This window comes from Amblyomma maculatum, chromosome 2, assembly GCF_055883805.1.
Source record: "Amblyomma maculatum isolate TAMU_Amacu chromosome 2, ASM5588380v1, whole genome shotgun sequence".
Lineage (NCBI taxonomy): Eukaryota > Metazoa > Arthropoda > Arachnida > Ixodida > Ixodidae > Amblyomma > Amblyomma maculatum.
The window spans coordinates 86,924,067-86,942,702 of NC_139345.1; the positions used below are offsets into that span (position 1 = coordinate 86,924,067).

An 18,636-nucleotide genomic window follows, 5' to 3' on the forward strand; every position below is an offset into this window, starting at 1 on the left:
CGAGGGCATTTAGTGATTGAGGTTTCATATTGTTTGCTTGGCTAATGTCAGAATGAAAATGCAGATTCATTTTCAACAATTCCGCGAGGCAAACATACAAGAAATTCAGCATTTAACATATCAGCCTAAAATTGAACTTTCACTTTCATTAAATTTATCGAAGTAAAAAGCACACATTTAAAATAATTTAATCGGCCCACAAATGGGAGCATCACAACATACCGACCAATTTCATACTAGTCAATCTGGCAAGATAAAAAATCTAGATTTCTTATTCACATAAGGCAGGGGAGGGGGGGGGGGGGGTCGGGTCATCAAAGCTTTTAGGTAGCGCCGAATGAGTCCTTTTGCATGGACCTTGCAGCAGCAGACATTGCTAGCTTCGAAAATTTCAGAGGAGCACGTAAGTCATCTTACTCCACCGATATCTTGAGGACAGATCTCACCCACGCGATTTTCACCATGAGCCAAGTAAGGCTTAAGCCTTAAAGCATGATCCAGGATGATGGTCCTTCACCAGCAGCAGACATTGAAAGGTTTTGCAGCAAATTGATAACCTGAGTTCAGTTCTAGCCTCAGATTTAAATTACCTTTGCCACAGCGAAACACGCTGACATCGCATCCACAGGCTGTCCAAAATGTAAGTGTTCACCATTTTTTGACGTTGTGAAGCATGGAAACACAGAACTTCAAGACAGCAAAAGCTTTAGCAAATACTTCTTGGGCTTTGACAGCAACACTTCAAGCACACAACAATTTTAACGTAGAACTGTGCCCTACACGCAGCCTAGCCAACGTTGGCTACGTTGGCTGTGGCTTGATTTAGCTTTGATTGACTGTACAGCTGATGACTTCAATGATGCTAGTGTCGCTGTTGATAGTGATGCTGGCAATTACTGTGCAGCTGCAAGTTCCGCAGTGCTGGTTTTGCAAAAACCATTCTTGCATGAGCAGAGGTAGCTTATCAAGAGATATAGGGCAGTTGCCGTACATTGACATTTCAGCGAAAAAGGTCGAGCCTTTCAGGAAAATCAGGAGGGTTGGCAGGTGTGTGATTCCGAGATGGAATTAAAGCTTTTGGCCACGCCAAGCCAATATGAAACCTACTCTTTATGGCATGCCCTTCGAGGAAGCAGTGCTCTTTCATGGAGCTGGGATTGACAATAGTGGCACATTTTCTTCCAGGTAATTTGAGAAGCTGTATAGCTGCCCTGACTACTAAACCAAAGTTGTCATAAAATTAAAAAGGAAACAGTGGTACAGTAGTGTTTCTTGCGAGTGAAATCAACTTTTTAATACTATGTACTTCACATGCATGCCTTGTACTATGTGACTCAATCGTGTCTTGTCAGTGCATTAGTGGTCCACACAAAGCTTTGTGAAGAGCCAGGGAATATTTTTGTGGAATTCACTGGTAGCAAAAAACTCAACACAATTTTTAATTCCTGCAGACAGATGGCAATTGCTTATTAAAGCATGCAACCTATCCAAGAACTATCCTATGTCCCTTCTTATCAGCAGCAGCTGTCTTTAAAACAAACTTCATACACTAATGTTTGCTTATATTTATGAGCTCCTTTTCTCTTCCTATTAAACCGTACCGAGCTGCGTGATAAATGCACCCTCAAAATCAAAGTGCTCAAGATATTAACACTTTTTAACTAACCATAGGTAAAATCATCAGTGCAATACAGTATGCTCAACTCCCCAAATAGCACCAATCTTTCTTTCTTTCTTTTTGACAGAACAGCGAATCTATTAAGCAGTTAAATTCGGCCTTACAAACGCCCAATATCTTTACAGCCATAAGAAAGTAATCGCTTATTGACATCCACTCAAGTGCAGCCATACGGCTACAAAGGAAAATTATACAGCTTTCTGTATAGTTTTCCTTGAGAGCATGTTAATGAGTAATTACTCCTTTATTACAAATCTACTTCATTTACATAATACTGGAGACCGCATGTGGTCCAAACAGGAAAACCTCGGGGGATTGCCCTAAATATTAATCCAATCTTGAAAGTCAGCACAACCCCAATGTTTGTACAACGAGGACAGATTACCAGTAGACGCACACTCATCACGCAGTCAGACATTACTGTGCTTATCACGCAGTCAGACATTACTGTGCGTACCAAAGAACTGCTGTAGCCAAACGGCGGGACTTACTCTTTTCAATTTCTGAGAGAGTTGCCTGCGCCCTGGAGAAGTCAAAGAGCCTGCTGAAGTATGTCAGTTGCCTATACAGGTCCGACACCTTGTACTGCAAACAAGACCACAGAAGCAGCGCACATAAAAAATGCGCCTATGCTCAACTGCAACCAACGACAGGTCATTTGGAGTTCTTTCTTTTCTTGCGTGCATTAACAGATAGCTCCTTAAGCAATAAAGCAATACAATCTATCTTTTTTTTTTAAACATAGAAATGAAGAGAAGCAGCTTCAGCAGGAAGTTAGTCAGTAGTGAATCACAGTCATGTACATTTGTAGTGCTGGCGTCCATAAAAATCAAAATTGAGAACAGCAATTAAAGCAGGATTCGGAAGTGATTGGCGCTACTGAAATGAGCGCTGTACCACACGTAATAGCATGCAAGAAGTCAACTGGCGTGAAAGCGCGCAGTGCTTACCTCTGGGAGTATGGTAGATCGTTTACAAGCAGTGCAGATAGGACCAGATTTTCCAAATCGTAGAGGCACCTGTCTTGTTCTGTGCCCACAACCAGAATCTTGACATACAAGCCACCCCTGATAGAAGCAAAAAAATAAAAATAAAGGAAAGTTATCAATTATTTGCAGTCCTTGCTGAGCACTCTGAAGCCCATACTACAAGACTCAACATCCTCGTGGACTGACTCTAACCCCAATTGGCAGTCATCTTGATGTACAGTACGGTCCACTGTTAAAGGAAACGTGAGGCGATGCTGTTGCGCTTTACAAAGCACTCCCAAGAGCACCAGCGACAAACGAATCGTACAAGGTGCATGTGCAGTAAGCACGGCCGACTGCTCTTCCCGAACATGCACTTGGTGCTGCCCATTCTTGCCAGTGATCGGCGGCAGTGCTTTGCAAAGTGCTTAGACCACGCAATCTCATGTTCCCTTTAACAGTGGACCGTACTGTACAGCGCAGATAAAACAAAATGTGATCAACTCGGCAACTATATGCTTAGCTGTTTGCATTTCTTTTCATCGCAGCATTTGTTTGGGTGGTAACAAAAAGGTGCTTAAGTCTGCGATGACTGTAGAGTCTTTTTTTTTTTTTACAGTGGAACACATAGGCATCGAGCTGCTCACAGTTGATTTTTTCCTGCCAGTATTACAGTGAGGTGATAATTTGCCTTTAATGGGCCTGATAGCTGAGGTAAATCAAACAGAACCATCAACATCTACCGCACTTTGTAGATTGACTCAATAGTATTTTAGTTGTTCTAGAATTTGAGGAGGCAAGCTGCACCTAAAGATAAGAAAGCCAGCATGTGCCTAATCCAAATCGAGGTACAGTGAGAAAGGACAAAGTACAAGCAATTTATGAACACTGGAATTCTATGCCGAGTATTCGGGCAACAAGTGCAAGCCCTTTGCGAAGAAGTATAATCGCGAATACCATCTATTAAGCATTGATGGTTACGCAGCAAAGCAGATGACAGGGTTGTTGGTACAGTAGAACAGCAATGAAATGATGGTTCATCTGCACTTCAGGATGATAAGATTTGAAAAAAAAAAAAAAAAAAAAAGAAAACAGTCCCAGACGGTCTACACGGAATAGAGCACATTATGCAAGGATGGAAGCAGGCTCTAGCATTTTGGAGCAGCTTTGAAGCAATAAAATGAGAGTTTGGCGCATTCGAGTTATGTTTTGGAGCATGTTTCTAGGGTCAAATGCCTTGATTATTTGCAATTTTATACTCCTGATTATGCGCGCACACACACACGCACGCACACACACACGCACGCACGCACACACACACACACACACACACACACACACACACACACACACACACACACACACACACACACACACACACATACACACACAAAACAATTTGATTTCTTTTTATTCAAAGTTCAATGCTTTGCTGACTATGCACACGTATCTGACCAACCCAAATTACCAAAACATTTACAATTGTCTAAAATAACAGCTGACTTGAGCAACAATTCCAAACAGACTAGTAGCGAACCCAATGCATGCTTATCCACCTCATAATTGAACACAAAATTTTACTGAAAGAATTTGGCTTCTGCTTACTTGGCTTGAGAGAGAAATTTGGAGTCTGCCACTTTGATGTGCTCAAGCACTCCCACTAGTCTGGAACAGTACATTTCCGCTCTCTATTTTGTTCATATTCTTTCCAATCCCATGCCTGATCCAATAAATTCCTGGACACTGGTCAGTAGTATCCCCAAGGAGGATAGACTGCACTCAAGGGTAGTCTTTTATTCCTTCAGCCATAGATCCTAAATTTTTTTCTTCCTTGAAAGACGCTGGCACTTCCTCAATTTCAGCATGTTGGCGATAAGCCCTATACAGCTTTCCAACCCCCTTGAGAAGGTCGCACCCACAACAATTCAAGTATGCTTTTGTTTTATGTAGGCTTTGCACAATTGTTATTGACAAACGAGCTCAATGGTGGAGTACCTTCCTGCTTTCACAGCAGAAGCATTAGAACTCATACTTTTGAGCAGCTGGACAAGTTTCCTAATGGGTCGTGGTAATTTGCGGTAACTGCATCACTTGTCCCTCCACAGGCAATCGACAAGGCTGGGAGGAGGTGCTATGTCACATGACCAGCACTTTTCCACAATTAATTCCTCCAATTGCTCGAGCCTCGTTTTAAATTTACTTGCAAACAAATATTTATTATTGGTCCAAAAATGCTTTTCTAGACTATAAAAATTTTATTTGTATTAGGCACAGCATAAGGTGCATTATAATTCTGCCGCCAGTGCGCTGTCATCATTTCAGCTATGGCAGCTCCCAAATCAAGGATGCACAACTCAAAGCATGCCATCAGCCTGCTGCGCTTCTCACGGTTACAGTGTACTACAATACTATGGCGGGATAATTGAATTGGATCACACTCTTTGTAAGCAATACAATGGTTCACCGTGCAGCAAAAACCAGCTTTCCGCTAAATTTGATGTCAATACACTTAGGTGGTTGGTTTGGTAGCTTTGGAGCAATATTGTGCTCTGGAGCACAATGGAGCAGGAAAAGCAGTTTGGAGCAAAATGGAGCAGTGCTTCCACCCCTGATTATGGCCCGGATTATTAGAACAGTTTATCAAGATGGCATGGATGACATGAATATGCAAGCCCCTACACACGTGAGCAGGCCCAAACGGCTGGTATCGGAGAGGAGACCCCTCCTCTCCCTCCACAAACTGGAAGCTGGGCTAGCTGGGCTTCACTCCCAGTCAAGGAGAGTCGCGTGAACAATATTATCCAGTTGCTGACCAGCCCGTGGGAGAAGGCATATTGCAAGCTGCTACAAGTGGTGTGTCCCGCGCCACCCCTCCACTGCCTCCACTGACACATTCCTTGGTCGAGCTTGTCGCTCTGCAGCATTGGGTGCAGTGGCGTCACTAGGATCAGCGGCACCGGTGTGGTGCAACACCACTTTTCTTCCCCCAATGGCGCTTGCAGTATCAACCAACCCCGTTTTCACATTTACCTCCAGCCTGTTTTTCGACTGCCATTTTTTGTTTCTCGTGCGTTCTGCTGCCGAGGCCCACTTGGCCTTTTTGGTTTATGAGCTCCTCGCTGCAGTATGACTGACCCGACAAGACGACAAATTAAATATGTTTAACCTTCCTGTGTTCAGTTCAGTCATGTCCGACCCTTCGTGACCCTATGGACCATCTCACGCCACGCTTTCCGGTCTCTCCCTATCTTCCTAACATCACATAACTTCACCTGCAGCGCCTCGAGGATACCATCTAACCATCGCGTTCCCTGCCTACCCCTTCTATGGTGACCCTCAACCTTTCCCAACATCCAATCTTTCTTTAGCAACTCCTCTCTTCTCATCAGATGACCAAAGTAGCTGAGCTTTAACTTTAGAATTTGACCCTCCAATGAGCAGCAAGCATCTCGACTTGGTTAAAAGCATACCTGCCAACCTGAAGATTTCAAAATTCGTAAAACATTTGTGACCGTGGGGGGGGGGGGGGGGGGGGGGGGAGGGGGCTTTTTATTTAGTTTCCAAGAATTTATCTTTAGTAACAAGCTTGCTCACTCACCCACAAGCGAAATTCTTGCACTGTAGAGTTATGAGCGAAAACTCCATTGTGTCACAATTTATTTTTGCAATGCTTATACGGTTGCTGACTTTGCCTGCTAAAAGTGGTCCAGCGTTATCACTGACACGTAGCAGGATGTTATGTTCAGCTAAAAACACTGTGAAATGGCATTCTGCACGAATCACACAGAGGTCGCTATCACTGCGTAAAAAACTTATCAGGCTTGGCTGTCCTCAGCTCACACGTATCCTTGGTGCTTTTTCGAAGCGATGTGGAGCTTGATGTCGGACTTGACACCATATGAAATGTTATCATAGGCACACGTGGTGCAAAATACGAACTTCTCGCCTCTCTTAGAGGACACGAAGTATGGAAATTCTGACGTGTACGATTTCAAAAATGCTTGGAAGTATTGTCGCGGCTTTGAGCCCGCCACTGCACTGCGAAACTGCTACTGCTAAAACAAGAGTCGCACTGCGTCGCAGGCGGCCGCAGATCAAACAAAAACATAGGCCAACACCCAAGTCGTCCAAACACGTGAACAAAAGTTCGCAGAGGCCGCATGGTGGCCTGACTAGCCTGACTACAGATACTATAGCCACTAGCCTGGCGGAGGCGGTATCGAGTTTTGGGATAGGGATTCGTGTCCCGCTGAGTAGACGACAGAAGTCACTACAACGTTTGCAGCTGCTGATGATGATATCACGAATATGTGTTGCCCTCTCGTGGCTGCGATAGGTACCATAATATTGTTAATAGATGCCCGCACTTTTTTTCTAAAAAATAAAACATTTTCCGTACAATTTCACGCAAGATTTGTAAAATTGTAAGACTGGTCAAAATTCGTACATTTTACGGAAAATTTGGACAAATTGGCAGGTATGTAAAATTCAACACCTACTAATTTCCCTTTGTGTTCTCCGTTTTTTTGTTTTCTTTTTTTGTAGTCCGCGCATAGTGATCAGAAACTTGACTCTTCGTCTTAGCGACAGGCATACTGCGCATGTTCACCTTTCCACTGAGTAATTGGCATTTAACCCCTCCCCCAATTTGCAGCTGCACCCGGTGCAGTACACCCCCCCCCTTCCCCCCCCCCCCCCCCCCCCTAGTGATGCCACTGCCTGAGTGTTTGGTCCGGTGTGGCAGTGACTTTCGAATGGCTACTTAAACGGGATCTGACAAGGACGCCAGCTGAGTGCGTGCCAAAGGCTGGATGGATAATTCATTGCCAACATGTCCTGAAAGTGGAACACCCTTTCTTTCAAAATGAAACTGGATATTCTGGAATCGGAACCGTCTACACTCGGTTGTACTTACCACGTAAAGCTTTTGTATGAAAGATCGAATGGTCAAAGTCATCTGATTGCAAAGAGCATTGATATAACCAGATAGGTCTGCTTTACAGCCAGGACATGATTCCAGACAAAATTTCAGGTTCTTTCCCTGAAAAGAAAAAGAAATCATTACTTGATCTCACTTAATACAATGAAAAACAAAACTAATAAATAAAGAAGTAAAAATAAGTATCTTTTAAAAAGCTGAGCAGCAAGTTACGAAATTACATGTAACAGTAAGTGATGTAGATAATGTAGCCAGACAGATTGAATGCTGGAACTACACAGAGCAGCTGCATATAGCCAGGCAGACAGCAGCAACATGCCTGCAGAGACATATTATTTTTTTTTCGCATACATCTCCATTTCACACAATGAAAAAAGGACGAGGTATCCTTAAATGTCCACTACTTCATGAAAAATTTGCGCGCCAATTAAGCTTCGCCTTAAGGCAAAACTTAATTGGCGCGCATGGCATGATGCAACAGCGGCCTGTGGCCCTTTCTGATTAAGTAAATACTCATTAGAATACAGTCGTTAGATAACCCTTTTACATGGAAGACCACATGACATACATAGAGCCCCGCTTGTTCTTAAACTGTACAAGTAGACATTGCATGGTCTAGTCAGTAGTGCATCTGGTTTGGAACCAAGAAGCTGAGGGTTTGAATCTCACCTTAAACTTAATATCTAAAATTAATTCAAATTAATGTATTTAAATTATTGTGAATTTAATTTTAAATGTTAAAAATGTTAAATTCTTAATATTTTTTTTAAGTGAAATAAATTTCTTTATAAGGTAAACAATTTGAGATATACGGCAACTTTTAATTCACATTACTTATAAGGTTTAATCACTTTCGTTTCAAGCATGACGTCACGTTTCACATGGGTGTTGTGGGGCACTTGACTTCCTGTGTAAGGTCACGTGGTTGTGACAGCGTGACCTTGCTGACCAATCAGGATTTTTGCGACGCGGTGCCGATAGGACAACGCACAGTTTTCAGCTGAATGAGAGCCTTAACGCTATCGCTTTAAAATTCAGCTAGCAATACAAATAAACCTGATGTTTACCAAGGAGTTTGTCCAAAACACAACCCCTGAAAATGTATAGAAACAGGCTTTACATATCGAGATAGCCTACATTTTCTTTTGGGGTTGCCAAGTCCCTGCATTTATTTGGTTAGTACCTGGATCTGAATGATTTTACTTAGAAAAGTGTAACCAAATTATCAATTCTTTTTAAGTTTATGTCAGACTGATTCTTAAAGCTAGTTAGCAGCCCTTGCAATTACTTGAACGCTTCCAATATGAATGTTCAAAGCGATCACAGCTGTTGTAATCAGCCTCAGAGATTTTACAGCAAGTTTTTGTTCTAGCTTAAGCAATACACAAAAGTTCTGCATATTAGGATTACAGCAGCTTTCCAGAAACATCATTTTCCCTCAAATGTTTCACCTTTTAGAAAAACAGCGTTCCACTAGGCAGATGTCTTTGAAATTACACAGTAAACAGATGATACTTACTGTTCTCTCAAAGAGGTGCTCTACTCTGATCGTCGAACTGCAGTCACCAGAAGGACAGTGGAAAGTCATCCTGTCACACTCCTTGTAGTCACTCAGGTTAAGAGTTTTGGCCATGCTTAGTTTGATAGCAGTATCTTCATCTTTGTTGTAGCTGTAATTTCGATACTGATGAGGGTCCAAGCCTTTAGAAACAAAAACAATACGGTTTATTAGTTAGTGTACTTTTTAAATTTCTTGTTACTATTTGCAAAGCATGAAAGCACACCATTTCCCTGGATATAACTGGCTGCAGCTTTTTCTACGAACCGCACTGAAGCTCGCAGAATGTTCCAGATTTACCAAAAAGGTGTCCACCTAACACTCCACAATACTCTCTGTAGGTTAAATTACTTAGCCTTATCGAACCCTTTCTCACACTCCTACTGACGTGATGTTGAACATGCCTCCAGGTAACACATTTTTTTCATGCACATTTTACTCAGTTGAGTCAGTTCTAAAAGTGAATTTGCACGGAAATGTCATTTAGACTTAGTGCAGGTATGTACCAAATAGTTTTGGAATATGCAATACTAACCACACATTTAATAAAGTGAACATTCACCGTATCTTGTACCCAATAGTAAGCTTATTAGTTCAATATTAAAAGCGCAGAACTTTGCAAGAAAAATCAAAGTTAAACAAATCAAGCTAAACTTTTTGTAGTTAGTATTCAACACTTGGGCCAACAGAAACCAACTAACAACAGGTCTTTCAAGAAGATACTTAAATAAGCTTTTGTATTCTCACAAAGCAGCTGCTACAGCTGCAAACCAAAGGACAAAACCAGATGGCCAGACTCACCAAGGACTTCAGCAATCATGGCAGCATCGGTTCCTTCAATTGGGGCGCATATCCGAGCGACGACAGGGTGCACTTGCTGAGACAGGTAATAGTGCTTGTCTGGAAACAGCAGTGATAATTTTCTGCACTGTTACTGCCCATTTGCAGCAGAAACTCATTAAAATGAAGTCACATTTGGCGCAAAAGTTTGTTCACTATATCCAGCATTCGTCTTAAAAGTATGCGCACAAATTCCCATCAAACTGCTAATAACCCAAGCAAAACGTGTTTAATATAGACGAAGTGAAAACGCAGAAGACTTAAGTGCAAAACTTGCTAAAATCTTTAAATCTTTCCTTTAACTCTGTGTTACCAAAACCGAGCTCACAAGTAAGGATGTGACACCAGGATGTCTAAATTTCCGGAGCCCTCCACTACGGCATCCCTCATAGCCTGAGTCACTTTGGGATGTTAAACCTTATAAACCAAACTAAATCAGATACTAAGCAAGGATGTTGCCTCTTCAAGCAACCAGGTCTATTAAAAAAAACAAGCTGCAATGTCGGCTATTTTAGTGGTCTCTGAGCTGTTTAGAGCTCCCTCCTTTCTTTGTAGTTAACTGTCATCACAATTTTTTTTTTTTTCAATTCAATTCAATTTTGTAATATCTGCATAGAATACATTACAGCATATTCTTATTCTGTCAGTTTGAGTGGCATGGTGCCACAACCTTGCCATCAGCAGTGATGAAGTCCTTAAACGTAACATTCTGAAGCGCCACTTGATGCAGTGACAAGGTTGACGTGCTTGCTCTTCACGGCACCTTTCGAGTGGATGTCTTCAATCTGCCTCGCATTCAGGATTGTCGACACAGTGCTAGGCGCGAAGTCCGTGGCGATGTCCTTTTTCTGCACCCGATCTCGACTGCCCTAAATGTCTTGATGTCTCATGCGAAACTGTTTTGCGCGATAGAGTCATTGGACTCTTGGAGTGCAGCGTGTGCGCACAGGTCGATTGAAGTACCAGCAAGGGTGCGTGGCATGACGAGGCAATGGTTCTATCACGTGCCAATCACATGCCTGTCACTGAATTGGATTGGAGAAACTTTGTTGGTCAATAAGATCAATGGGGTAGGATTAACGGCCCCCTAATGAATTATGACCTCTCACACCCTGACCGCAAGCATGGCTTGTGCATTCTTGTCTGGCTCCCTCAGGAAGTTGTGCCAGCTACCTCCCCTGTGAGGTCGCTGCAATGTAAGCAGTTGAGATCAATGATTTGTTTAATAATTTCTGATCGAGGAACAGGGGTCATGATTTTCCCAACTAGGGCTTTACACAGGTTTTTGGACTGTTTTCTGGTAAGGTCCAGGTGAGGTGTAGGGTCAAGTTTCCACACCTCAGGGAGATGACTGGTCACATCCTTGCATGTGTAGGTTTCTTTAACGGGGGGACTCTGAGACACTCTCCAATACCTCCCAGTTTGCCTGTCAGCCGTTGATGCTAGCTTCTGTCACTACCACCTAGACGGTGCGGCATGCGCATGTATGAGCGATTTAAATATAAATTGTGGTGGGCGATCGAAATGTTCGAAATTTGCATTTTTGAAGCTTTTTTTTCTGCTACTGTATGCATTATTTGTCATGTGATGAATGCAAAAAACTACTTTGTTATAACTGACCTAGTGACAAATTTGAAATTTTTTAGCTTCGTTATACTGATAAAATTCCCACATAAATAATGCATGGACAGACCAAACTGCTTCGACTTCATTTTATCTGATAATTCGCCATATCTACGTTCATTACAACAGGTTCCACTGTATCAGACTTGAAAGCCCATTCCAAGGAAACTGTTTCTAGGCACATACCAATGGAAAGGTTTTCGTTTGTCTTCATTTCATCTGGGTGATAAGCTCTCTGTGAGGCAGGTAGTTGGGTCCCGTCCTGCATGTAATCAAAAAGGAGCGATTAAAACGCCTTGCGCGAAACTGCACTAATGTTTTAAACCATCATCACTATGCAGAACAATGGCCCCTTGCAATGATCTCCTGTCCTGCATCAGTTATGGCAAACTTTCTTCTCTTAAAGACTGTCACCTCTTGCTACGTTAGTTCCGTTACTTAAGATATCTTTACCTATTTGCTTGCTGCACGACATGACTTGCTCCTCTCCTTTTCCTCTTCTTGTTTGCAGCCTCAATTTCGTTAATTCATATTCTTTCCCCACCATGCTCTGTTCTCTTCACCATCGTTAATATTATCCTTATCATTACCCTTTATGATAGCTTGCTCTTGTGTATTTTTTTAAGCCCTTTGCCCCACCCCTCAGTTTAAGCATCATAGGTGAATACCGGCAAGATGGTTGCTACATGCATTCCTTTAAGAGAATGACTGTAAGCTGTAACTGATGGCGTGAGACAAGATCCCAGATTTACAACACTCCATTCTTATTTCCCTAGCTAGCTCCTCTATGCTTCTCAGCAAAATTTCAAAAATATGACTAACATTCAAAGAGCAGTATATGCTGCATCCTTTACTAAAGCAAAACAAAGGACACACAGAAAAGAGAAAATGTAGCCTGCAGGATGCGTATACACACATTGCATATGATGTAAGTGACAGTGTCACCATGACGAAGCTTCTTGCCCCCCTTGCTGTTCAGACGCAAAGCAACTTGAACATGGCAGAGATTCTTCTTGTCTGGATAGTCCTCAGGGTTTTTGGTCAGTTGCTAAGGAAAATGAAATAAGCAAAAGGTTCACAATTAGCTTCCTCAGAAGTCGATAGTAACAATTTTTCCAAGTTAAATGATTTTTCTCATTTCATGGAAGAAAGCCATTACAAAAAAAACGTTACAATTCAAAAGCGTGCTTTAATGGGACAAAAAACTACTTTAAGCGCCTCACTTTTTTCAGCGCAAGAGAAAGCTTGCTGTCTAAAGTGGACAATTCCACAATGGTTTTCTTAGAAACGGTGTAAAAAATTTTGATAGAGATTTTTTTCATCAGTGCATGCACAATTTTTATGGAGTATAATGATTGAAACCATGATCACCAAGCACAGTGGCGATTTCATGTCAGCAAAAGTGCTGTGCCAGAAACTAACATAAATCTCAACCGCCAGACAGTAACTAAATATTTTCAGTACACAGCAGTGCCCATTTCAGTTTGCAGAATTACGGATGTTATAGCACAGGTAATGTGTGAGTGCTCTGAAGACGAAAGATTTAGTGTGTCACGGCAACTATTTCGTCCAAGAAATTCAAATCAGTGTGGCGCAATCTAGTGAAAAAAGCTAAAAGCATATGATCGGCGATGCGAAGCGAGCATTGCTCTTCACTGAAGCGCGAACTGTAATAAAACATGACAAACATCCACGAAGGAAAGCAGAACAACATGCACATAAATCAATGATATTTTCCTGAGATGTGGTCACGTGTGGTACTATACTGATAATGGCATTGTTCCGCCTCAAGAGGGCAGCGTGGTTCGTTCTATGAGATTTTCACTTTCAAATTAAAATTATGTCATTGGTTGTTGGATACTGTAGTGCTCGATCTGTACTATATGAGGCAAGGCCTTTTCGTTTCCATCATAATCTCATGGCATATTTTGTTCAGTGTCCCATCCCTTTCAGCCAGGCATGCAAAACGCAGCTAGTCACTAATGGCGATTTCCACTGGTCGATCGGAGCTGGGCGTCCGAGCCGACCTAAAGCGCTACAGAGTGAATCAGCCTTGGTCGACCAGCGGAACATGCAGAGCGCGCGGCGGAAGTAAAGCTGAGCCGGTTTCAAAAGTTGTAGCCGCATCCCAGCGCCGAAGTGTTTGCGCTTGATAAATAGGCAGGAGTGCGGCCCTCAACAACTTGCTTTCTCATTTTTTTAACGCTGCAGACGTTTTTCGATAGACGCACTTCGACATATTCGCGCAAAATACGGTGACATCCAGCGTCCTCTGCCGATGTCGCTGAAACGGTCAAAAACAGCCAAAAGAATCCAGCAGCATCCGGAAGTGACCGCATCAGCGACTAGGACTTCCGGCGAGATCTGACTTCGGTCGGCGGATCGAGCTGGAGCGTCCCGAGCTGCCCCTAACGACCAGCGGAATATGCGCAACCTATCTTGGTCGACCAGTGGAAATCGAAATCGTCGTCCCGGAGCAAGAAAACGTGCTCCGTAGCGACCAGTGGAAATCGCCATAAGTTCTCAAAGAAGCATCAGAAGTGTTTGAAGTTGTAACAAACCGAAAAAAGAAGCAGAGCCTACAATCTTAGCTATATGACTGTTTCTTATTCTTTGGGCATACAAGGCTTTAAATTAAAAACTCTTCAGATTAACAGAAAGATAAATTAAGAACTTGCTTCTTGCGTCATTTTTAATAAGCAAACAGAACTGTCACAATTTTATCACAAAAAAACATGCAACTACAAAAATTTGAACTGTAAGCTTTCTTGCCTTTTACAGGCATAAAAACGCAGCCATACAGGTGAAGAATAAAATTTGCGATTTCAAAACATATTGTGCAATGTCATATGATATTTGCTTACAAAGAAAAAAAGAAATGTGTTTACCAAGACAGCAACTGCAAGAATGCTGATTAAGACCTACCTTTGTAATGCAGTAATCTGAGAGTGGAAGCAGGTTGTCTTGAACCTTGACAGCAAGCTGCATTAAGAAGGTGTTGATCTTGTCCACTATTTCTTCTCTCAAACTTTCCGACAAGATTTGGTCAATGACAAACCTGGAAGAAATGAAAAGTAGTTAAAGCACGTGATCAAACAAGACCGTACAAGCCTGTGAAAACATCTAGCAATTGCCATTCAACCTCGCCGGTAGGATTTCCCTCATATAAAGGCGCATGCGAGAAAATGAGGAAGCCAGGCATTTACGAAACACACACCTAATTACAGACTTTGAAAAGACTGCAACTTATTTTAGCTCATTATCTCACGCAAGTTCAAGCCCAGTGCGTGCATTATAAACATAACGCTGTTTTCTACACTTCAGAAACCACTTCGGAACTAGGAAGCTCCATATTACTACATCAAAATCACAGCATGAAAGAAACAGCACACATTCAGAACATGCATACTACATTACAGAATGTAGCAAATAATGACCATAAAAAATCAAAGTGTAAACGTTCAATTTTAATTAGATAAAAAGTTTCAATAGCTTCAGCAGCTATTTAGGTAAAGCCTTCGATATAAGTGCGACAATGACAAAGCAAAATACCTTGCACAACTATGCAGAACCATCTCCAAACTGCTCATAAAAGCACCAGGACTCAGTACGCATACCTATTTAACTCCTGATGAAGTCTGAAAATAATATCTGGCTTTGTGCTTTACTCGTACGAGCACAAATTACTAGGTCACTTTTTATTAATGGCTACGGCATGTGTGTAAGCTGGTCACAACAGGTTGCAAGTTGGGTAACGTTACAGCTACTGGTGCCATTTATATTTCTGTTTCATCGAAGAAAAATAAGTAGGGGCATTTGAATATTGAAAAATAACTGAATAATCAACTTCAACGCAGTTTCACCATGCTGTACGCTTCATCGTAATGCTGGAACGCATTTCCTATGCAGTGAAGCATCCTCAAAACACGTATACGAAATCCTGTACAAAATTTATACTGGATTTTTTTCAGTAGGGTATACACTTCTGTGCAATTCTAGTTTAATTTTATTTGCAAATCCCAAGTGAGTTCTTAAATAACCAAGGTGAGCAATGTTTGCTATTTTTAATTTTCCTTTTTTTTTTTTTTTACTGCACAGGCCTGCTACTGGCTCTGTAGCTGAGCCACCTCCGCTGCCTCGTGTGGAAAGAAGAAAGTATAGAAGAATGAAAAAGGAGAGGGAGAGAAAGACCCGCCCCACAACAGCCATCGTCCACCACCTAAGCAGTGGCGGGTGCAATGACGATCTTTGGACTACTAAAGTGCGATGAGGCAAAAGCCATTATAGCATGGTAGATTGTAGCCCTCCACTACTCCACTCCAATATTGTTGACAGATACTGTGCCTTTTCTATCCTGTAAATCAATAACAATTGCCACTGATGCCTGCTGTATTAATGTCTCCTAGACATCTGGGTCTGCTTCTGTTTGCTGTGTGGTGCGGCATTCGAGGAAGCTGGATCGGACGCCTGGTGGGGTCAGTTTAGTATATGCATGAATTGCCTGGTGACCTCATGACCAGTCATGACGGTACTACATCGCGCCCCCCTTGTTGAATAGAACCAGCATTCCATTGAACACATCAAAGTTCACTAGTGTTCTATAATTCGTTTACTGGAAAGGAAAGGCACAGTATCAGTCACTCTCGGAATCCCGCCCGCTATCATCCTGAAGGTAGACAAGGGGAATTATGATGAGCGTTTCATGATCTGGGCCGTGGTGCAGTTGGTTAAAGCTCTTGGCTGGTGATCCAAGGGATGGAGGTTCGATTCCCGGTGGAGACAAGATTTGTTTACTTAAGTATTTTTAACTATCTCCCCCATCGTAGACAAGGAAAATTATGATGTGCGTCATGATCGATGACATCACCAGGTCATGAAGTCCCAACCTTGCGATATTTCACGGAAACACGTGAAGAAGTGAGACACTTCTCGAGAACGGATGATAGTATGAGCCATTAAAGGCTTTCGCCTAAAAACACAGGCTGGAAATGATATACTACTTTTCATAAATTGTAGCTACAAGGGTTTGGAAATAGGAATTACCACGTACAAAATCATGGTGGTAACTTACTGGCCGGTCTTCCTGGCAACTTCCGACCAATCACGTCGAACGATGTCCAACCCCTTGAGCTGCTTGGTTTGGGACACTTGGTTGTTAGGACCCATTGTGATGCACAACGCTGCATACTTTTTCTTCTTCAAGAGCAACATGGACTTGAAGATGCCATCAATGTCAATCTCGAGCTGCTTGTAGAACCGATTGATCTCCGCTTTGATCTGTTTTGCAAAGGTGTCAGACAGATGAAACTGCTCTACCAGTACATATACTAAAAAAATTTGCAATAATGTTGTGTTAAGTCTCTCTTAAAGCAATAATAACTGTTCTGCCGATTGATCAAGAGTAACGCAATGGGTAAACTATTTCAGAGAACAGCATTCCAACAAATTACGAGATAGAAAGCAAAATGGTGACATAAAACCAATGAAACGCAATGCTTAAATGAAATAACAGAATGCCACTTTTGTCATTTGAAGCATGTAGGATACAAGATCAAAGAGAATGAAACAGGGTTCGCGAGTATTCTTATAACATCAAAGGATTAGAAGCAGTGGGGGGCTTCCACAAGGTGCTGGCAGTAAACAATTTCATTCGTCACTTGCAAACAATCCTCTCGCCACACCCTTCGTAAAGAAACAAATAAGCAATAAAACTAGCTTCTACCAAACTTTCTCATTCCTGTGTGTTTTGCTGAGCTGGCATCGGTATACAATGCATCACATCAAACAAAAATTTTATTAAATTGCAGCAGAACCTTGCAGGTATCAGGTTATCACTTTTGTGGCATTTTGACTGTGGAATCTAATTTCAATAAGTCGAAACTTTTGTGTTGAACTTCATTAACTGAAAACAAGAACCTTTCCCACAACGATTTAAACCTTAGTACTGCATTCCCAGCATGAACAAACAACAGCAGGGTCACATATATAGTGCTTTAAATTGCCGCAAACAAAAAAAGAAAAAAGAAAAGAGAGAGAGAGAAAGAGAAAAAAAGGTATGTCATTTGATACAGTAGTTCGGTCTAGTAGTATATTCAGTAACAAAACTGCTGCTCTTGAAAACAGTACTCTTTTAAAGTCAAGAAATACCTGAAACTATATTCTGTATCAGCTTTTCTTGGCAGTGCTGGGAAGGCTATGGGGCAGAAACGCACTGTCTTCCTGCGCAGCTGAATGCAGTCCCCAGGTTAACATTAGTAGCTTCGTCTTGAAACGAATGAAAATCATAAAACTGGCTAATTTGACCACATTTCTAACATAACTGAGATCATTTTAGCGTTGCAATGCGACAACAAAGCGTTTTTGTCCCTTTCCCAAGCTTTCTGGGTTCACGTCCGCCTCTAGTCTTCAAAACACCCACAACTGTGAAAGAAGATGGCGTCTGTTCTTTACTGCCCGCGACCCGCCTTGTACTTACAAAATCATACTTCTTCTATCGTCAAAGATGACCAAATTGAGACCACATGCCGCAATGTCAGCGAGCTCATCAGAGCGAGTAGGCGTGCCGTCTCCCGTGTGCTCTGAAACCTCTAAGCGCAGTAAGCTGAAGTCGTCATCTGGGCTTTCATTAAGGAAAAAAAAATAACTGGAGGACGCGGCTTCAAAATATGACACCTTCATTCCCACTTTTATATATAAGATGAAAAGTGCTTCAGTATTATATACGGAAAGAAGCGTTGAATGCAGCAGAGCTACGAACAACATAATAAATGATGTAGACATGGATACGTTGACAATAAGATTCTGTACATTGCAAAGAATATTAAACAATATCAGGTTTGCGATCCGGAAGTGCAAGCGGAAAACTCTCTACTGTTGAAGAGAGACGACATTGTCGTGCGGCAACCTGAAGGGTTCAGAAAATGCAAAAGCAGCAAATGCAAGCATGCTGTTTATCACATATTTTGTGAGATATCACTGCATGCATAATATGAGAACATAAGTATGGAAAAGGAAAGTATTATTGTGTAAT

The 18,636-nt window shown here is 42.0% G+C and overlaps 1 protein-coding gene across 2 annotated transcripts in view; it reads right to left on the minus strand.

Moving 5' to 3' along the window:
• Positions 1-18,636, minus strand: part of PolA1 (DNA polymerase alpha catalytic subunit) — a 95,627-nt gene that overhangs the window by 35,256 nt on the left and 41,735 nt on the right. For both annotated transcript variants that reach the window (XM_084594690.1, XM_084594691.1), the window contains exons 28-36: positions 16,678-16,883; positions 14,532-14,664; positions 12,523-12,654; positions 11,793-11,868; positions 9,945-10,043; positions 9,105-9,286; positions 7,562-7,687; positions 2,629-2,745; positions 2,170-2,263 (exon numbers count right to left, since the gene is read on the minus strand). In XM_084594690.1, coding sequence (XP_084450816.1) covers positions 2,170-2,263; positions 2,629-2,745; positions 7,562-7,687; positions 9,105-9,286; positions 9,945-10,043; positions 11,793-11,868; positions 12,523-12,654; positions 14,532-14,664; positions 16,678-16,883 — 1,165 coding nt within the window. The remainder of the gene's footprint in view (positions 1-2,169; positions 2,264-2,628; positions 2,746-7,561; positions 7,688-9,104; positions 9,287-9,944; positions 10,044-11,792; positions 11,869-12,522; positions 12,655-14,531; positions 14,665-16,677; positions 16,884-18,636) is intronic.